This window comes from Siphateles boraxobius, unplaced genomic scaffold, assembly GCF_051911475.1.
Source record: "Siphateles boraxobius isolate OS27281-9 unplaced genomic scaffold, OSU_SipBor_1 106, whole genome shotgun sequence".
NCBI lineage: Eukaryota > Metazoa > Chordata > Actinopteri > Cypriniformes > Leuciscidae > Siphateles > Siphateles boraxobius.
Genome location: NW_027508707.1, coordinates 732,283 through 755,152, shown reverse-complemented (window position 1 = coordinate 755,152; position 22,870 = coordinate 732,283). Strand labels below are relative to the sequence as shown.

The 22,870-nt window shown below is 39.7% G+C and overlaps 1 protein-coding gene across 1 annotated transcript; it reads left to right on the top strand.

Annotated features, from left to right (window-relative positions):
- Positions 1 to 14,040: 14,040 nt before the first annotated feature.
- LOC143755303 (serine/threonine-protein kinase pim-2-like) lies at positions 14,041 to 14,944 on the top strand. The gene is made up of 3 exons (XM_077247101.1): positions 14,041 to 14,272; positions 14,502 to 14,590; positions 14,718 to 14,944. Exons 1-3 carry the CDS (start codon positions 14,041 to 14,043, stop codon positions 14,727 to 14,729), a joined length of 333 nt encoding a protein of 110 aa, XP_077103216.1. The 3' UTR covers positions 14,730 to 14,944.
- Positions 14,945 to 22,870: the final 7,926 nt, after the last annotated feature.

The following is a 22,870-nucleotide window of genomic DNA, read 5'->3' as shown; positions in this document are numbered from 1 at the left end:
GAATCTATAATTGATCTATACAAAGACGTTCCTCTGTATGAAGCATGGACATGGTTAGACAAAGGAGCCACAGTGGATTCATCTGGTTGCTGGACCAAAGGGGGAAAATATGTCGCTCACGAATCACTGCTGCCATATTTGGCTCAACAAATACACAGTTTAGGTCACAGTGGTCCAGCAACAATGAATCACAGGTTCTCAAATCAGTGGTGGAATCCAAAATTCAGAAATGTAGCCACAGAAACAGCCAAGAGGTGTGTTACATGTCAGAAAAAATAATGATGTACCAGTAGCCACTACACCAGCAGCACATACCCCAGCGCCACCAGGACCATTTCGTCACCTGCAAGCTGATTACATATCATTGCCTCGTTGTAAGGGAAAAACTGATGTTTTGATAGTAATAGATAAGTTCTCAAGATGGGTAGAAGCTTATCCAACAGGGCGTGCTACAGCTGCACATACTGCTAAATGTCTTGTCACTGATTTCATTCCCAGATGGGGATTACCAGATAGCATTGACTCAGATCAAGGAACACACTTCACAGGAGAGGTAGTCAAGGAAGTGTCTAGAATGTTGCAGATTAAGTGGAACCTTCACTGCCCCTATAGGCCACAAGCATCAGGACAGGTTGAACGTGCAAACAGAACAATCAAAATCAGGCTAAGCAAAATGCATCAGGAAGGAGTACTATGGGTCGAAGCACTGCCAGCAGTACTGTGTAGAATGAGAGCATCACCTAACAGAACAGTAGGACTGAGCCCTCATGAGATTATTACTGGACGCCCCATGCAGATGCCAGGTGTGATTGATCTTAGAAATGCTGATGTACACATAGCCTCAGATGCCCTGATTGCTTACTGTGAAAACCTAACAAAGGCGGTACAGAGTGCCAGAGGGAGAGTTGAGTCATGTTGGCAGACTCCACCAGAAGGTGGACACACAATCATCCCAGGTCAATGGGTCATGATAAAGTCATTCAGAAACAAGCCGTTAGAACCTAAGTGGCATGGGCCACATCAAGTGATGTTGGTTACAGCAGCTGCAGTATTGTGTCAGGGAAGGAAAACCTGGACTCATGTGTCACACTGTAAAGTAGCTCCCCCACCTACAGGGATAGGATAGGACACGAACCAGTGAGGAGCCGAGGGAAGAACCGATTGCAACAGGCGTCGGAGGCCAACCCTTCGGTGAAGAATCCCTCATAGGCTTTCCCATCCATTAATCCATCCTCACCTAACTGCGTTCTTTAGGTGTCATAATTAAGAAATAGGGAAAGAGGGAACAAAAATAGCAGACTCAGAAAAGTTTACAACCCTAGTGTTTGAACAAATACTGCTCCACTGTCTAGCAGAATCAGAAAAAGTTCACAATCCTAGTGTTTGAACAAATACTGCTCTACTGTCTTTTGTTTTTCTTTCTTACTCTGTGCAGACACCACTTGATGACTGTCTGGGACCCATACGCACCAACCTCCTCACCTGCGTATGAAGCCGAGCCAACTATCACAAAAGGATAAAGAAAAGAAAAAGAAAAAAATACACAACGCAGAGATTCACATACGAAACCTTCAGTCATCCATCAACATGATCAAGATTGTCGTTCTACTGAGCATCATAGACATCGCAAAAAGTGTGGGCTCCAGAAACAACATATTCTTAGATCTGATGAATATGTCAAGAAATGCCTTGTTTGCTGGGAAGAACGTTTGCATGCCACACACACCTTCAGTAGGAGCAGGAATCCCATGGGTGGCCCACCCTATCTCCAAATGTGACACGTGTACCTTATTCAATCATCATACCAGTGGATTATACAACAAGGATACATGTCACAACATAAAAATTCCTCCCGCTTCTCTGTGTTGCATTCCAGGATTACCATCCTGCAACCTAACTTCAGCTACTCCCATCATGACAGATCTACTCCTGCCAATGATGTTCTATTGGTGCGTGGAAAATTATGCTCCAGCATCGACTCCACTGGGTGAAATTCCTCGTGAATGTTGCAGCTTTGTGATTGAAAGAGGAACAGAATCCCATGTGTACGTTACTACCACAGATAAGAAAGAGGAAAATGACTTAACAGAGTGTTTCTCCAGAAACCCATCCCTACCCAATTTTTTTGCAATAAATCAGTTGTGTATGATCTCTCCACCAACTGACACTTTTTGGTTATGTGGAACTTCTGTCTACAGCATCCTCCCCAGCCAATTCAACGGAAGATGCACCCTGGTTTATGTTCTACCAGCTATCAGAGAAAATACACACTCCACCCCAAGCTCCCCACAGCTACAAAATTCAGCTCCTACCACTAACGAAGCAGATGGCTGCATTCCAGGACTCACTTGTGCACAAACGTGGTGGTCAAGAACTCTCGGAGCATTAATACCATCTTATGGTGTCATGCAAGCCCTTGATCAAGTCAGAAGCTTATCGAATTCTGTACAGAAATTGGCCAATGATACGGCTTTGGCCCTTGGTAACATCACGGACACTCTCGCTTCGCACAAGATAATGATCTTACAGAACAGAGTGGCCTTGGATTACATTCTAGCGACGCAAGGAGGAGCCTGCACCATCATCGGACCTGAGTGCTGCACCGGGTTAATGGATCCAACAGAGAACTTGAACAAAATCCAACAAGACATTCTTGATCTTTCAGCAAAATTACATCAGATGACTGAAGATAAGTCTTCATGGTTCGGAAACTTGATTGGTAAACCCTGGCTGTGGATAAAGGAAATAGCAATTATGTTGTTGTTTGTTCTACTGGCGTACTATCTATGCGTCCACAGTATCAAGTGTTTCATTCAACATATGAATCACGCCTCTCTCGAGAAAATCACAGTTCCTACCAGAAAAGACTATTACCCGTAGGGATGTCACGGACCCTAAAATTGCATGTTTGTTTAAGTGTCTAAATTTGTATTTTGTGAGAGTTATTTAGAACTCTCAAAGGGGAAAATGTAGGATTACAAATTATTTAAATGTTTTAATTTAGGTTCAACAGTATTTTAACTGAGAAAGTGCACACACTGTTTTCCATTTTTGAGGCAATCAAGGTTTTGGACATTAACCTCTTGTCCCATCTCAAAGGTCAGCTGGGCCTTTTGTTGATCTAATCAGGCTGATTGGATTAGCATCTCAAGGCTCTGAGTTACACTGTTACCTGATGAAATCAGGTAACCAGCTGGATCATGTACTTTCCTTTACATGTTTTGTTCAAGAGTCCCCTCCTCTATGAAATTAATCCCACCCCCTTGAAATGTATATAAACTGCAATGTAAAGTTCCCTTAGATTAGACTTGATTGAGATGACTACAGCGACGATATAAAGAACTTATACCTCAACAATCTCCTGGTCTGCAACTCTATCTTTTCTGTACTTGAGAAGAAGAAGTTTACAACAATATAACATTAGAAAAAGTCCACTTACTGCACATGCTTCAGCCACTTGTTTGGGAACACATAAAAGTGTTGATGTATTGTTTAATACTGCACAAAAGAGGAAAACACAATTTCATTACAATGAAGTACACTGGGGGGGAATGTGATCAATAACTCATGGCAACATATATTTTTTCGCATTAACTATTTAGTTTCACAGTCACACATGTAGACTTTCACAAGTCAAAGCAATTCATTGCTACTCAAGGTTTAACAGCTGATATGACTGGACAGCCATTTGGATTATAGGCCTACTTAATTTAATGCAGCAACAAATTATTTTACAGTGTACTAGGATCATTTAAAGTTCATTTACCAGCAGTGAAGGTGTTCTGCTCCTGGCCTCTGGCTGTGGGTCTGAGGAAGAGCTGAACCCAGGGATGCCCTCCACAAGGTTCACACTCAACCCAAGGGTCAGCTCTTCTGCCTGGGTATAATGTGGGAGTGCAGGACCACCACCTGTTTGTTTTTCTTTTCTTTTTTTTCTCAGTCTTTTTCTTGGTTGCTTTTATAAACAGGCAAACATTTATTAACAGTGCCTTTTTAAAATAGATTAGTTAGTACAAATTACGGTAACGCTTTAGATTACAGCCCGGAAAGTACTGTGTAATTAAGAGGGATTTACAGTGTAACTTTCTGTAATTATAGTTTACCTATAAAGTACTTTCATGTAAGTATAAGGGAACAATATTTTAAGTTTGGGGAATAAAGGGGCAACAACCAGGAGAATTAAAAAAAATATTTATACTGTATTATAGAACTAAGGGGTACTTATTCTACTATTATGATACAACAATCTTACATTTGGAAGCAATGTGTAATTTTTTAATAATTGTGTACCAATACATACTGTGTAATTGCTCCCTTTTTGTAATAATTGTGTACCAATACATACTGTTTAGTCTTTTTAAAAATGACAGGGTACATATCTGTGCATTTATATAATTTTTTTTTTATCGCTAAAGTGCAGATGTTTAAGTTTGGGCTAACATGTTTCAAGGAGAGAAAAGCTAAGACTGTTGCAATTTTTTTAAATACTGGGAAATATATCTTGTTTGATGTGGTTACAGGGTAAGTGGTGCTTGTATAATAAATAAAGGTTTCCGAATCAGTGATATAAGATTCTGTGTATGCATTTTTATTGTTCTTACCCTGTAACTACATGGAACATGAGGGTAACAAGCACCACTTTAATTTACAGCCCGCAATGTCACACTTACCCTGTAACTACATGGAACAAGGGGGTAACAAGCACCACTATGAAACAAGAGTATCTTTCTCCAATATTTAAGCAAAATTTGCAATAGTTTTCGTTTTCAGTGCATTTTTGTTAAAAAGATTACTTTATAAATGAATAGATATGTACCCTGTAATTTTTAAAAAGGCTTTACAGTATGTACTGGTTGGACACATATTGTTATATCATAATAGTAGAATAAGTACCCCTTAGTTCTATAATTCTTACAGTATAAATATTTTTTTAATTCTCCTGGTTGTTACCCCTTTATTCCCCAAACTTAAAATATTGTTCCCTTATACTTATATTGTAAGTACGTTATAGGTACACTATAATTACCGAAGGTTACACTGTAAAATCGCTTTAATTACGCAGTACTTTCCGGGCTGTAATCTAAAGCGTTACCCAAATGACTATTATGTAGAATATTCTAGTACTTCACTTTTACTTGTTCCCATGTTCTAGTAGTGGGTGGTGACTCTGACATTACAATGAACAAAGTTATTAATTATTTAGAAATTATTAAAATATCAAAATATTTGTACGTTTTGCCAGCCCTCTCTCTTGGCTTTTGCACACTTTGAGGTGTTCCCTGGCGTTTTAATTAAGTTTTCAAATTCTGCATATCCTTCAAGCAATAACTCTTGCTCTTCTGTGGAGAAAAAAACCGAGCGCGCTCTTTGGCCACGGTGAGCAGCCAATAGCAGCGTTGCTGATCAATGTTTCTACTATCGATACATATCCCCTTTTAACCCAGCGCATGAACGCGCAATTATCTCAGATAACTCAATCCAGCTATACTAATCATAACCGGCAGGAGTGTTCGAAGAACCTAATTAGCCGGATCATGATGAGCACGATGATATTATCTTGGATGTCTCGTTTGATCTCGGATGTTTTAAGCAACGTACGAAGAACGGGCCCCAGGGGTTTAGTTAACCTTTAATTATTTAGCAGACGCTTTTATCCAAAGCGACTTAAGTTACAGTTAAACTAACAATATAGGACAACAATATGAAAGTGCTATGACCCTTCCCAGATTAATCATGTATGTAGGAATATTAACATGTAGGCTATGTAGGCATACTTCAGCCAATAAGGTGCGAGTTTGGCCTTTTATATCACTGTATTTGTCCATTAAGCTACGTTAAGCGTTTTGTCCTGATGGAAGGGGAATCCTTGAGTATGATGAGGTATTGAGGGAAACCGATTATAATCCCATTCATGGTAGAAAAAGTTGATAACATGTAGCCTAACACAGGGAAAGTAACAATGAAGTTAATGAATGAAACATAAAAACAGCTTTTGTGCCTTTATCATCTTTTCCGCATATATACTGACCCAGATAATCATCACAAAAAACTTAATGCATGCTCAATTGTTGTAAATTAATTTTTATGAATGAATGGCTTGCTCTAACTGTTGCTCTGGTCTTCCTCAACAACACGCGCTTGCAACCCCTGCTGGTGAGGACGACTAACAGCAGATGGAGATTATGCTCGGTAATCAACTGCGTCTCCTGCAGTTCTTGGATGTCAACGTTGAATTTATTTTGGAAGTGAAATATGAAAGCTGAATATGCATATTTTTTTTCAAGTAGTACAATTCAACAGGCTTTTTGTTTCAAAAACATTTGGCATTATTTTACTTCGATAGCCTGCAGCAGAGAAGCTGTTTATTCAACATTTATTCACAATATCTTATCATGGTTTATATATGTATTTCTTTTAATGTTATTATTTCGGTCTTATTACCAGGGAAGCTGGACTGCTTTGCTGTTTATTGATTTTTTATTTATTGATTTTTTAAAGTATAAACAGAGAATATGGGGAGAACTTTCACTCTAAGTAAACTTCCGGGTTCTGAACTGGTTGCAGTTCCACTCTGGCTCCATATGAGGGCGCTCACAGGACGAGTGCAGAATGAATGGAGGTCTATGGAGATACAGGTCCTTCTAAAAAAATTAGCATATTGTGATAGAGTTCATTATTTTCCATAATGTAATGAAAAAAATTAAACTTTCATATATTTTAGATTCATTGCACACCAACTGAAATATTTCAGGTCTTTTATTGTTTTAATACGGATGATTTTGGCATACAGCTCATGAAAACCCAAAATTCCTATCTCAAAAAATTAGCATATTTCATCCGACCAATAAAATAAGTGTTTTTAATACAAAAAAAAGTCAACCTTCATATAATTATGTTCAGTTATGCACTCAATACTTGGTCGGGAATCCTTTTGCAGAAATGACTGCTTCAATGCGGCGTGGCATGGAGGCAATCAGCCTGTGGCACTGCTGAGGGATTATGGACATTTACATTTATCTGACGCTTTTATCCAAAGCGACTTACAATTGCTATATTTCAGAGGTTGCACGCCTCTGGAGCAACTAGGGGTTAAGTGTCTTGCTCAGGGACACATTGGTGTCTCACAGAGGATTCGAAACCGGGTCTCTCACACCAAAGGCATGTGTCTTATCCACTGCGCCATCACCACCCCAGGTGGAGGCCCAGGATGCTTCGATAGTGGCCATAAGCTCATCCAGTGTTGGGTCTTGCGTCTCTCAACTTTCTCTTCACAATATCCCACAGATTCTCTATGGGGTTCAGGTCAGGAGAGTTGGCAGGCCAATTGAGCACAGTAATACCATGGTCAGTAAACCATTTACTAGTGGTTTTGGCACTGTGAGCAGGTGCCAGGTCGTGCTGAAAAATGAAATCTTCATCTCCATAAAGCTTTTCAGCAGATGGAAGCATGAAGTGCTCCAAAATCTCCTGATAGCTTGCTGCATTGACCCTGCCCTTGATAAAACACAGTGGACCCACACCAGCAGCTGGCATGGCACCGCAGACCATCACTGACTGTGGGTACTTGACACTGGACTTCAGGCATTTTGGCATTTCCTTCTCCCCAGTCTTCCTCCAGACTCTGGCAACTTGATTTCCAAATGACATGAAAAATTTGCTTTCATCCGAAAAAAGTACTTTGGACCACTGAGCAACAGTCCAGTACTGCTTCTCTGTAGCCGAGGTCAGGCGCTTCTGCCGCTGTTTCTGGTTCAAAAGTGGCTTGACCTGGGGAATGCGGCACCTGTGGCCCATTTCCTGCACACGCCTGTGCACGGTGGCTCTGGATGTTTCTACTCCAGACTCAGTCCACTACTTGCGCAGGTCCCCCAAGGTCTGGAATCGGTCCTTCTCCACAATCTTCCTCAGGGTCCGGTCACCTCTTCTCGTTGTGCAGCGTTTTTTGCCACACTTTTTCCTTCCCACAGACTTCCCACTGAGGTGCCTTGATACAGCACTCTGGGAACAGCCTATTTGTTCAGAAATTTCTTTCTGTGTCTTACCCTCTTGCTTGAGGGTGTCAATGATGGCCTTCTGGACAGCAGTCAGGTCGGCAGTCTTACCCATGATTGCGGTTTTGAGTAATGAAACAGGCTGGGAGTTTTTAAAAGCCTCAGGAATCTTTTGCAGGTGTTTAGAGTTAATTAGTTGATTCAGATGATTAGGTTATTATCTCGTTTAGAGACCCTTTTCATGTTATGCTAATTTTTTGAGATAGGAATTTTGGGTTTTCATGAGCTGTATGCCAAAATCATCAGTATTAAAACAATAAAAGACCTGAAATATTTCAGTTGGTGTGCAATGAATCTAAAATATATGAAAGTTTAATTTTTATCATTACATTATGGAAAATAATGAACTTTATCACAATATGCTAATTTTTTGAGAAGGACCTGTATACCCCTAAAAATCCACTTTTCTCAGGATATTATTTTTTGTCTAGTAATTTGAAAGTTGTTTTCGAAAGGAGATGCAAAGAAATTACAGATTACTGGGTGTTAGATTTTTTAGAGTCACTTATTTGCTTTAAAAAGTCTTTTAAAATGTCAATGACGTCATACACATCGTACGACCAGAGAACTGCTTTACGGCAATCCTTCCGTCACTTTGGTGCTTTCGCGATCTGCACTTTCTTTTCTCTCGAGGCATCGACAACACAGCTGACACAGGTAAATACACGTGCTAGAAGAGTTAAGTCCGCCTTAACATTCTGGGCCCGCTTCGGATGCCACGATGGCATCAGGCGGTATGTCTGGTCGTAATCAGTCCTTCACTGACCAATCAGTGTCCATTAGCAGAATGCTAGCGTGTTATTGGCAACAACAACTCAACCTGTAAGAAATCAAAAGGACATAAGTACTCGTTCATTCAACTTTCGACCTATAACCCATGTTGAACTTGCAAAACCTACATTCAAATCTGAGATTTCTCAACAGCAATCGGGTGAAAGAGAGAAATTGGCCGTCTAGGCTTTCCGTAGAAGGGCTTTGCTTTAACTGTGATCGTAAAGGGTTTGCTATCCTGATGCTCCCTCTAGTGGACAACATTAGTATTCATCTCTGAATCGAATTGACATACAGTAAATGTCTGATACTTTTTTTTAACGATTACATTTGTAATGATTATTTTATTACTGATAATATAGCCACATCAAACTCAAATTCACAGATTCATGGTACCGTATTTCATGCTGTAACAGTTGAATTTTAAACTTCCATTTTGTAGCTAGGCAGTAAATATACATTATTATATCACTAGTTAAATGGTTATTTAATAATTAAATTCAGTCCTGCATGAACAGATTCGGTTTGTTTGCAGATTCGATTTGCGCTCACGCGCTCTGTTCACGCACGCGACTTCGGGTGCGCGTGCGTGCATATTAGTGATTCAAATCGAAAAACCGTCATTCTAGCGCTCAGGTGTCCGACTCCCATCAGAGCGCATCCTCAATATCCAGCACCCATGCGGCTGAACACCATCAACCCGTTAGTGCTGGTGCTGAGGAAGATGAGATGCCAATGGGAAAGAGGAGGAGGATGGAGAGTTTTGTGAAGCTTCATTACTGTGACTGGAGCGGCATCATCTCAGACCAGAAACTGCACCGATAACTGAGAGAAGAGCTGAGGGTAAATCAAATGACCATTGGAGAATATTACTGGAGTGTCATTAATTACCATATATGACCACACCATATTATATCTGAAGTTTGATCAAGTCAATAATCTGATTTATTTTTTATTCCAAGACACGTCATGACATATTTAAACAAGGATTGTTTAAAAACTAAAACATTTTAACAAGAATAGCCTTAATATGAGTATCCAATGTTTAATAATTATAATTATTAGCTTGAAACATGCTTTTGTTTGATATTCCCTGCTTTAGATCAGAATGGTGTTCAGTCCAGTGCCTGTGCTGCAGAGGATCATGGTCTTCAGGAAGCTGTATCCGGTGGTGTTGAAGATCAGCAGGTTCAAACCTCTCCAGCTCCAGTCCATCACAGTCCAGCATTTCTCCAGGAATGGTTTAAGGTATTGGCCCTATAAGCTACAAATGAATTTGAATATATATTAACATTTGGAAGATTTTGACACCTTTTTGTGCATTTTTTTTAAATGTTCTTTGTTTATTGTGATATGGGAAGAAATCAAGGTCAAATCTCTTGTATGTAACCTGGCCCTAGCCAGATGAATTTCGCTCCGCCTAGCTTCACTCATCCATCTGGAACCGATCCATTGAAATGGCGTTTCAGAAGGCTGGGCCTTATCAAAAATCCTTGCATATGATTGGATAAGCCACTTGTCTGTCATCTTTATCGACGTGCTATTTCAACCACTCACACCGAAGCCAACCCGTGACGCTGATGAGAGCGACGCAGGAAAAAACAATTTTGTTTTCTCTTCCTTCAGAATTGGGGCGATCAGTGGCAGAAAGATAAGCGTCTCTTCCCGATTGTGGTGGTGGGTTCTTTTGCCTGAATGCTGTGCTCCGAATGCTGTGCTCATATTGAGGTGGGATGTGAGTGTGCACGTATGATTGCCGTGTCATTGCTGCCACGGGAAGCCAGCGCCCAATTCTGAAGCAAGGTCTGTGTGTTATTTGTGTGGATTCGTCTTTTTGATTTATTGGTGTCTTAAATAAAATTGGAAGACTTTTGATGAAAAAATTAAGTTTTTAGTGTTTGTACTCAACCCAAGTCTGATACCTGACTCTGTTAAAAGGAGCCTGTGAGCCTTGCTCTAGTGCGAAGGGAAATTCCCCGGAAGTAGGCCCCGGGGTGGCGTAATTGGTAACTTTATAACCGCCCACCTCACTTGTGGCCCAGTTGTCTGGGCTAACGTGTAGGTTGAGCAAAATTTTCTAAATCTTAGTACATCTTTACTCGGGTCGCCACACTTGGAAAAGCTCGCCACAAACAAAAACAAAACGGTCGCTTCTCCACTACGTCACATCTATGAAACTCCCGCCCTGCGTCCTGATTGGCTAAACCATAAAGTTGGTTGGAGAAATCACTCTCAATGGAAGAGGTTCCAGATGGATGTGAGTGAAGCTAGGCGGAGCGAAATTCATCTGGCTAGGGCCAGGTTATCTTGTATGTGCTCTATGTATATCATCAGCCTGTTAGTGAGGAAAGTGCTAGTCAGGAGAGACAGAGGAAGAAGAGTAGTTGTGTAGATCTGCTCTCTCTTCACTGGAGTTCTGGAGAGCATCTCTCTCTTCACAGCAGTGGCTCAGGTCAGGCTCAGAAAGTGGAGGATCAGACCACTGCAACCCTTAGTGAGAGACACGCTGAGGGTAAATCCAGTGACCAGTTGAGAATGTGGAAATGCTCTGTTTATTAGTGCTCTGTACATCATAACGTCTACATCATTTTCAGCTAGATATGAGTATCCATTGATGGAAAAGTGTCATTCATGGGAACTTAATTAAGGGAATTGTTCTGTTCCCTTGGATGAAGTGCCATTAATTACCATGTCACAAATTCACACCTATATCAAAATCCAAAAGTTTGATCAAAGTTATGATTTTTTCCAGGACTTGTCTTAAATACTTAAACAGAACTTTTATTTTTTTATACCTTTTAAATCAGAGGATCATGGTCTTCAGGAAGCTGTATCCAGTGGTGTTGAAGATCAGCAGGTTCAAACCCCTCCAGCTCCAGTCCATCACAGTCCAGTCCGTCCAGCACCAGCTCACAACAACAGAGTGGACGTGACAACTGAGGGTGAGTTTACGGCCATGACCTCAAACATTAAACTCACTGCTGCCCATGACACTAAAATGAATCATCTTTTTGCAGACGACATTTTGAGCCGGTATGAAATGGGCAGAATGCTTGGTGAGGGATCATTCGGCTCTGTTTATGAAGGGAAACGCTTGGAGGACGGCCTTGAGGTATCGCCATTTTCTTACAATATTCAGCCAACAAATTATTTTGTCTCACTATATCCATTTCAAGTCTTTTTGTGGATATTTTTCCACTATTTACTGCATTTGACATGTTAGAAATGTAACAATTTATTTATTTATTTTTTGTTGATCAGGTGGCAGTGAAAATTTCCAGAAAGCCGCAGAACATGAAATACATCTACATTGTAAGTAGGCTACACTCACTATGTGTTTTTCAAATTAAAATATGTAAACATAATGACAACACCTTCATATAACAATGATCCTTGTTCCAGCCTGGTCATCCCGCACGCTTCCCATTAGAGGTCGGCCTATTAACCCTTGCTAAAAGCGGCCCCAAAGTCTCCGAGATCATTGAGCTGCTGGACTGGCAGGACCAGCCTGACCGATATATCATGGTCTTGGAGCGTCCCTCACCCTGTGAAGATCTGTTGGATTTCTGGAACGGTCACGAAGGCATCCTGAATGAGGACACAGCACGGTTTATTATGGCGCAGGCAACAATGGCGGCTCAGATGTGCTGTCGCCGTGGAGTGTTTCACCGGGATATTAAGCTGGAGAACCTGCTGATCAACACAGAAACTCTTGAGGTCAAACTGATTGACTTCGGGTGCGGGGATCTCCTGCAGGAATCTGGCTATGAACGATTCTGTGGTATGAATTATGAATCAAACCTGTAGTTTGGGACTTAAGTTCTAGTGACTAGTTCAATCGGTGTCATATAAACCATATCTCACATTTGAGTCAGCATTTTTAAAAATTCAAAACACCAGATGTTTTTACCACATGCTATGGTATTTTATGCTATGGTACTTACTAGGGATGCTCCGATTGATCGAACGCCGATCATGATCGGCCGATATTGGTTAAAATTAGATTGATCGGCGAACCCCAAAAGCGCCGATCAAAAAAGCCGATCACGTGCCCGTGCGCCAAGCACGCAGGTGGGAAAAAGTCGCGCGAGTAATTTACGTCACGTGACGTAAATTACTCGCGCGACTTTTTCCCACCTGCGTGCTTGGCGCACGGGCACACAACAGCAGAGTGGAGCTTGGCAGTGGCAACATGAGTTCTCCTTCACCGGAACGAATAGGGAGTCTTCCCAACGGATTGAAGCGCGCTTCCGAGTGAAGACCGTGCACCGCGCGAGCCACAACAGAACGCAGTATCTGCGCCACTGATTGCTGCGGCAACGAGCACTGTGATCACTTGATAAAAAAAAAAAACATTCCAGCGCTAGATCGCCTCTTCTTTAACAAATGAACAAAACGAATCCTCTGAGTTAACTGGAGATGTTTTTATTTATTTGTATTGGTACATTCGTGCCGCGAGATTTTTCAAAAGTGCCGGTGGTATTTTATTTTTTTTGATCTGACGTAGTTGGTTCCTCAACTACATCAGATTCAGATTATTTTATTTAATGCCATGTCAGCATTCAAAGATATTTTCATGGCAAAAATTCAATTATAAAAATACAAATATCATACAATAAAACAAAACAAATATAAACGAAGTCATTTTATACAATATATATTTTTAAATGAACATATGATAAAAAATCCAAAACCTTTTCAGGCATAATCTCATTAAATATGTCCTTTAATGAAGTAACTTCATAAAAGAGCATTCTGCTCAACTACATCAGACGTTCATAATAATAACAACTTGAAAAAAAAACTTGCCATAGTTTTGTCCTTTTATCAGTAGCCAGTTTTGGTGTAACAAGTTGTACATTTTGTTGCCAATTACTAAATGTAGTGGGTGTATTAAGAGGCTACAATTTCCAAGTATGCCTAAGTATAACTTGATCCCCTCCCATTAGGCTGATCTGATGTGTGTTGGTCTGCCTGACACCTCTTTGTTTGGAATAATTTAATGTTACTCTGCCTTATTTGGGAAAGCTGGCCTACAGTAGCCTTAAGACATCTCATTTTCTAAATACAATTAAATAAACACATTTCTACAAATGGTGCAAACTCTGCTAGATTATAGATAAAAGATTCCCATTCTCCTGCCATTCTGTGATCTGCAGTGATCGGCAATCGGCAGATCATGATTTTGGTGATCGGTAATCGGTGATCGGCCCCAAGAATGCTGATCGGAGCATCTCTAGTACTTACCCATCAGACAACTCTTTTTCCTGCAGGCACTCTAGACTACCGCCCGCCTGAGTCCTGCACAGAGGGCAAGTACCACGGGAAACCAGCGACTGTGTGGTCTCTGGGAGTGCTCTTATTCCTGCTGGTGTGTGGACGCTTTCCAGAAGCAAGAGACAGGCAAATGATGGATGAAGACATCTGGTCTGAGCCTGGCTTGTCCAACGGTAAGATGCCATTCATCACAACAAAGAAGACCAACTGTAATTTAAATCATACAAAACAAAGAAATTACAAAAAGTATTACCAAAAGATAGATATTGCATAATACAAGCATTTTTTTTTCTGATTTTCTGACCGTACTTTATAGAATAGTTGAATCTTACAGCTTAACACAAAGACAGCAGGTGTAAAGTTGAAGGTAATAATCTGACTCACTTCTGTCGTTCTGCACAGAATGCTGCCTCCTGATCCGATCCCTCCTGAAGGAAAGCCCAAGACAACGCATTTATTTGAGGAAAATCCTTCGACATGAATGGTTTAAGGTAATGAGCCTAAGATCAGCTACAAATGATTTTGAAGACTATATTCACTTTTCATTTTAAAGATTTTAAAAATGTTTTGTTCTAATTGTAATCTATGACTGCAACCTTTTGTGTTTGCTTGTTTCAGGTCACAGAATAAGACATGAAGAGGAATGCCAGAAGTTCCTGTGAAAGCTGCTTCTGCCACGGCCTTCTCCAAAGATCCTGCACCGGATCCACAGAGTCTCCAGTCTTCGGCTGCTTCCTCCTTCTGCTGTGCATCTAACAGCTGATATGAGGCTCACACAATGCTTTAGATACTTTGTCCGGCTCCTTGTTTTGAGGAAGGAATATTTTCATCTTGCAGTATTTGGTGACCACTAGTGATGTGACATTTGAACCGAGGCGTCGGAGCTTGTGTCGAGAAAAAATGGGCGTGCCAGATGAAGCCGCGATTCGAGGCTTGTGTTGTTAACGTGAAAATCACGTGACCAATGACAAACGAGTCCTCGGTTTGTGTGGATACGTCATCGGTTCTGTCTGAGTGTCGCTACGGATAAAGGGGATTCGAAACTCGCGCCACCTTGTGGGTGTTGTTAGGAGTAGTAGAAGCAGTTGTAGTAGTGTCAGAGAGTCAAATATCTCTCATTGTTATTGTCGTTATTGAGTCATATACAGTATGTGTTAGGGCTATATATTATTACATTATATCAGGTTAGAATATGTATATTATTATTATTAATTATAGTAGCTATCTTATAGTCTTGTTATATTAATAAGATGAGATTATTTGGATTTTTGGATCTGGACTGCTTTTTGTTTTGGATCGCCCTTTTGGATTTGTTTTCTTTTTGCGACTCTTCCTTTTTCCTGGTAATGGAGCCAGCTAGAAAGAGGAGATCCTCCCCTGTCTGGGCTCAAAAGAAGCATCAGTATCCTCATTTATACCAACTGGCACTGGCATTTTTATGTTCCTCTGCATCCTCTGTTCCAGGGGTCGGCAACCTATTTGTCATAAAGTGCCATTTTTAAGTTTCCGAGTTCATCACTGTGCCATAACCCCCCCCCCCCCCCCCCCCCCCCACCCCCCTGTATAAATAAACATATTTTAAATATTCATAATGACTAACACAGAAATAGTACAGAAATTAAAATGTTTCTCATGAAATTCGTTTTAGATTTGTCATCTTTGTTTTCAGGCCTCAATTAGACTTTGAAGAACAGATTGGACCTGGTCATTCGTGTTTTTACTGACTTCTTTCAGTTTTGTTAAAAGTGTTACACTTCCACTTGGCAACATAACTGCATCTCACTACTTTTAATGAAGACAACTGAGTGTTGAGCTTCACAATGTAAGCTAAACTTTCAGTTTCATTTGCGCAGTTTGCACGTCGGCTTGCTGAAGAGATGCGTGTTGCAGCAGCGCTGTCATATCTATAAACCGGGAGCCGTTAACACTCGCATGTTTTTTTTTTTAACCAATTTGGGAGGAGTAAAATTTACATTTGTGACTTCAACAAGCATATATAGTGCATATATGCATTTTGTTCATTTTCATCTGGAATATGTAAAAGTGTGCTCTCAATCAGAGGGCATTTGTCTCACGATTGGATAGCTTTCCAATCAGAGAAAAAACATGAAGTGATCAGGTACGCATGAACGGAGTTTCCACATGCATCACAGTCATTTTAATATGTATGGAATGTTTAATAGGGACTCTATACACTTGGTTGAAATTTATAGCATTAACTATTTACAGCGGAACGAGCTTTAAGGTGTCAGTTGGATAACTTGTTTGCTGATGCGCAGTGGTCAGCGCGACCACTCTGACCAATGGTTTGTTAGAGCTGCATGCTTTCATTGACTTGTGCAGTTTAATACTCACACTTTAATAATATTAATAGATTTATAATAATAGATAATAATATTAAAAAAGTTGTTACTACAAGGAATTATTACATCAATATTTAGATCTGTATATAGGTGGGAGGTAGGCTACTTTATTTGAATGAAATACATACACCCCTCTCGCGCTTGCTTGCGTGCCAGCGATTAACCCTCCGCGTGCCAGTGTTGGCACGCGTGCCTTAGGTTGCCGACCCCTGATCTGTTCCTTGAGAATGGATATTTTCCAAGGCTGGAGAGGTTCTGTCCAAGAAGAGGAATCGTCTAAACCCCAACACACTTGAAAAAATTCAGTTTCTCAATAAAAATCTATTGTAATCCTTCCTTCACCCACCCCAAACTGCAGTGTTGCAGTTTGCTCCTCTAAATCCCCAGTCCCATAAACACAACACTGCACTAAATCTAGTAACAGTTCACTGCACAAAACACCCCAGAAACCATTCTTAACTTTTTTCCACCCCAGACTATTCTGTTGCAGTTTACTTTATTACACTCCCTCCACCATAAGCACTGCACGCAACACAGTGTCACTTTTGTTTTTCACTATCCAAACAATTTATGAATAATTAATTAACTGTGTGTGTGGCAGTTGTCTTTGCACAAGTAAATTCAGACAGAGAAAGATAGGCTACATATTTTATTTTATACCCAGGCAATGGACAAATGTCTGCTCAGGTCTCTTTATTGTTGCAAATGAAAGGTTACAGACATTAACAGTGAGAAGAAAATAAATAAATAAATGAAACAGAACGGGGTGGGTAGGGGCTTTATATGGACATCATAAGTCTGCTCAGGTCATTGGTCCAGAATGAATTAATTTGTCTGCTATTCTTTGCACAGTAGCTAGGTGTCACTAGTGAGCAATGCTGAATGAAGCTTCGAGTAATGAACCTCTGGGTGAAGCAATGGGCTGCGAGTTCTCAGTGTTTCAGGAAGCCTCATTTTGCCATCACTAGTGACCACACATGAAAATGCAATGTAGATAGTGTAAATGCTATTACAAATCTGTTATTTGCTCCCGCTCAAATAGTTTTGACTGAGGGCAAAGTTAAGTTTTATAACTTTATATTTTTATTTAACCTTTGAACTTTGACTGAATTGTTGGCTTGTCTGTTTGCTATTCTACAAACTTTAAAATGTTTGTATAATGACTGTTATTGTTCATTAACTATTATTGTTCAATAAATAATATTTTATATAAACAATATTGGCGTACCTGATTTTGAGAAATAGTATGTGTGTTAGACCGCTTAACACTGTGATTGCTATCAGGATATGAGGAGACTTTCAACCAGCATAAGGAGCAATAATAGATTAATAATAAAGTATTCATTAATTTTAGCTTTTTGTATAATAAAGAAGCAAAACTTACATCCTTAAAAAAACAAAGAGAAACCCAGAAGTACATTGCAGTGAATAAAATTAGAAAATTCGTCCCAAAAGAGTTGTGTGTTAGGACAATCCCAGAAGATATGAGGAGCAGTTTCATCAGGAGCTCCACAGAAAGAACAAAGTGTCTATATCTGACTTGAACCTTTACAAAAAAGCTTTAGCAGGGTAAAATTTGTGTAATAATTTGAATTCACAGTTATTTATTTCAAAGGCAGAGTCCAAACTTTTTTCCAATCAATATGTTCAACCAAATTAATCCAATATGATGGAACTGTTACAAGCTCCTTTTGAAAGAGAGATATAATTCTATAATTACGTGATGAAGGATGTGACGAAACGCACAGTTTTCCTACTGGGAGTTCAAATGGTTTTTTATCTGTGACTGTGTTGTAATGATATAGAATTTGAATGTGATTTTATGATTATTTTGCTCTGTCCCATGTACAGCACTGTGGTCAACTGTGGTTGTATTAATATGTGCTTTATAAATAAACTGAACATTGAACAAGAGTATCTTTCACTCTGTCCCCAGCATTTCAGCCAAGCAAAAGGTTCAAGTTAACGTGCTCCTTTAAAGCTGAGAATTTGGGCTTGGATAAACATTCACATCGTTACCGTTCTGCAAAAGGGAATACCAGCATCTCAAAGGACTGTCTCTTCAAGCCTTTTCCCAGGTTCAGCCATTGTTGCTTATAGGCTCTGATCATCAGCACTTGATCATCCCCATGGAGCCAGTGTGCTTCGGTTCAAATTCAAAATTCAATTTTAAAGCAGTGAAATCAATTATATACCACTGTATGAACTGTAAGAGTAAATGTAGGCCTAAGTAAAAAAAAAACTGTAACTGAGTAACTGTATTTGGTAGTTTAACAAATAAAATCGAGTAGAAATAATTGGGGGAAAACATCCAAAAAAAAAAACAATATTTATGATAAATATTAACTGTTTTTATTTACGAGTAATATAAACTTTTTTATTTCGTCTATACCTTTGTAAAATATTTTGTATTTTCTTTTCATATTCCTTTCTCGAAACTTAAATCCCAAGGGAAGACACCCTAATGTTAGCTAGCTAGTTAACTCAGCACAGCATTGCTTGGAAATAATGACGGTTCTTTGTTCTAATATAAATTATAATCATATGCATCTATAGATATATAATCACATATCATTATAGATTATAACTAAACTATATACTTGTTAACCTAAAGTAGACAACATTTTTAAAAAGCTGATGAGAGTTGTAATGTGGCCTATGGAACACTATGGCGTATGGACTACTATGACCTTATGTTAGCCTACATTTTCTGCATGATACACTAAAGTTAATCAATACACTGATTAAAAGAAAACTTACTTTGAAATGCTAAAGTAGGTCTTGTGCATTTGTATGGCCCATAAACTGATATCCAAGAAACCTTGTTTGAACACAGTCACTTAACCAATATCGCACATGAAGGTCCAGTTGCTTGCTTTTTATTGTCTGGTTCAGGGTCTCGTCCAGGCCCGGTTCTACGGCCTGCTAAGCACCCTCAAACAAAAGTGAAAGCACCCTCAGATTAAATTTTTAATAGCACATATGTAAACGAGATAGAAACACAGACGGATTTCACACTCATACATATAATACACAAAATAAATCCATTGTAGGGTCTGGACCAATCAGACACACACTAATTATTCATATTCACTATATTTAATGAATATAAAGGTCTATGAAACTCTCCCCCAAAACTAACCTCACAAATGAAGTTACTTTGTCAGCCGGGTGTCCGGTTACAGAACACTTTAAGACTGATAACAGACTTTACGACCTCAAAGGAATGTGGCCACATGCGCCACATGCTTAAGAGAGAGAGACCATCTTTAATTAAATAAACTTTGCGGTGTTACTCTGATCTATGAAGGAACATGCCTCACAGAAACTGTGATGATTTACTGTCTCGTGTACTATTAGGTATAACAACATGGTATGTTTGATTGGGGTGTATGTGGTTGAACAACCACCCAACGGTCAATATAACCTCACCTGTATCATGCTTCCTAGCAAATTAATCCTCATTTAATGACACACACTTTGATGTACATCACCTTCTCTTAGAATGCAATGTGAATTTGTTATGTCTATTTGAGCTTGAATGAACAGTCTAAGCATGCTGGGGACAAAGACCATAAATCAACTAAGAGCCGCTTCCCCTCTCGGACATGTCACCTTACTCATAGGTCCATTCAAACCTTAGGGGTTGGTTCTTTCTCAGGGTATATCAGAGGCAGGCAACAGTGACCGCCCGCTCTTAGTTTTTTTCATCCAGCCACACTGTTCTGGTGAGACTGGGGAGCCCCCTCCCCCTCCACGGGGGCCCCAGGGCCCAGCAGGCCTCGATTCCAACCAGATCCGGCCTCATGGAAAAGAGAGAAGACTCTCTCACAAAGAACCAAGGACAATCTCAGGAGTTTTGGAACAAAGACTCCAACCAACAAAGACTCCAACCAACAACGACTCCAATCACCCATCCTTCCGACTTCCTCACTTCTCCTGGGTGCTCGGCGTGGCCTCAACAGAGTCCCAGGCCTTGACCAAACCAGTCATGCGTTCCTGGAGAAAGAGAACGCTCAACCAACTTCCACTTGACACTGCCGGAACCATCAACGACTCCAATTTTCAACAACTTCAAGAATTGTTCCCATTACAAATGCAAGTATTCAATTCAATGAAATGTGAAAATGAAATTCTGATGGTTCCTCTCATAGACCCTCTTCCGGTTTCCAATTTCATCCTATCACTAACCTATTTATGTATTCATGTGTGTATGTTGTTTAGTTTATTTATATTCATATAAATATCTATATTTATCTGTATTTGGTTCTGTTTTGTTTGCAATACAAGTCACTTTACGATCACGGTTTTTGCTACTGGCTCAAAGTACTGTACAGGCGAAGAAATAATTATTCTTCGGTGGCCATGGAAGATACCCTTTTCTTAGAATAAATTAATAATCAAAATAGTTCGTTGGAAGAACTGATTAATTGATTGTAATATTAATTCAGCCACATCAAGTTAATCCAATTAACTGACCCAAATATTTATAATTAATAATAACAAGATATTATTGATTATTAATATTTCCAAAAAGCTGAGTTCCTTACATAATGGTGGAGAATTTTAAGGCATCGTATTAAACATTGTATGCAAGCAGACAGTAATCAATCATATGTTGTCCGATAAGTTTTATTAACATCTCATACATGCACGTACAAGTTTCTGAGTAAATCAGCAAAACTATAGCTTGAATATGCCTTCCTACGAATGGCAGAAAGTTCACAAATGCTATAATGCATATTTAAATCGTACGATAAGAAACTCATGATATTAGCGAAGAAAGCCTAATTTCAGATATAAATCGAGCATAAGCCTTCTCTGACGAAGAAATCTCAGATTAGCCGCGCGCATAAATGGTACAAGAACTAATTAACCTGATATGGACGAAGAAATCTCCATTTTCAGCATTTTTGAATGTGATCTGAGCGATGTTCCTCAATCACCGATTAAGGCCTTATTATGCGTTACGTCATTGTATTCATATTAAACCGCTGAAGCGCTCATATGAAACAATCGCGTCGAATTAGTGGTATAAATTCTAGCTTAGCTAACTAGTAATTTGCCATTGTCTGTGAAAGAACGGTGCTGTTTTGATTTGTTAAAAAGAGTCACTCACACGCAATGTCGTGTCTAAGCGAGAGACTCAGTGCAAACTGTCAGCACAGCTCGATCGCTGCTCCGAACGATCTGTGTTGTTGGTTGGCATTGCGTCCGGAACGCGAGCAGGCGTTCCTATCTAGTTTTTCTGACAACAGCACCAATCTCACAGACCCTCGTGTAAACAAGCGACGGTTGTAGCCAATAGCTCCCTCAATCCTAACTTACACGCATGACTTACAAGTAAAACCCTCTACCTCGAGTGATAGTTTTAGCACCGCCTAAAAACTTAGACACGTTAGAGCGTAAAGTGTAACCTTAAACCAAAGACTATAGATTTTGCGTGATTTGAACTGAGTGATTTGAACACGAGTAATGAGAGTCAAAGCTCTTCGAGGCTTTGAATCAAAGGAGTCAACTGAGTCACAAATGACTCTTTGTTTGAAGCGCCCTCGCTGGCGACCCCTGCTGGTCAAAACAGTGGAAGTGTAGCGGAAACTCAAATCAACGGAACACCTTTTACAAACCAATCGCAAAGGTTTTATCAAAAGGTGTAATCAGGTAATGGCAATCCGCGAGCTACCTAATATCGTTTAATATGAGGTGTCTTTCAAGGCATAATATCTTAGTAAACCGTAGGGCTCGTTTTATGAAAGCTTGACTTGAAAGTCAATCAGACCCTTTATCAAATGCGTCATTAAATGTGTACGAATCTATAAAGTGATACGAGATCACATAGAGACCAGATACACAATGGTTCACGAACCGTTGAAATTTAAAACAATTTCGAAACAGCTATGACGCGTAACGAAGCCCAGTTTAATAAAATCACGTGACCTTAGCAGTGATACACTCCGAATGATTTGAGACGAATGATTCACCCTGGTGTCAGAGCTTCACGAAGCACGTCTCATAAGAGGGTTAAACCACCCTCTTCTCTCTCTCTTTCTCTCTCTCGACCCCTTCCTCTTGGTTTCACTTTCAGATTGAAACCCAGATACTTTGGGTTTTTATTTGTGTTTCTTTTATTTTTACTTAAATCTACCCCTATTTTATTTTGTGTATTTACACCTGTTGAGCCTGAATAGTCCTATTCAGTTAAATTGAATTTAATTAAATTGGGAATTTAATTAAATCAATTTGCTTAGTCAGGTTCCCCTCTAGTTACCAGAGCTATGAGAACACACAATGTTTACATACATTTTTTTTATTTTATTTTATTTTATTTCAATTTAGTTATTTACGTTTGTTTCAGCCTGAATTCTTATATTCAGCTAAAGAAAAAAAGAAGGGCTTTACTAAATTTGA

What these genes read in the sequence shown, in the direction of transcription:
- LOC143755303 (XM_077247101.1), top strand. Translation starts at nt 14,041, where the DNA reads ATGCTGATCGGAGCATCTCTAGTACTTACCCATCAGACAACTCTTTTT. An exon ending in TGAGCCTGGCTTGTCCAACG is followed by an intron (nt 14,273 to 14,501) that starts GTAAGATGCCAT and finishes CGTTCTGCACAG; the next exon opens with AATGCTGCCTCCTGATCCGA.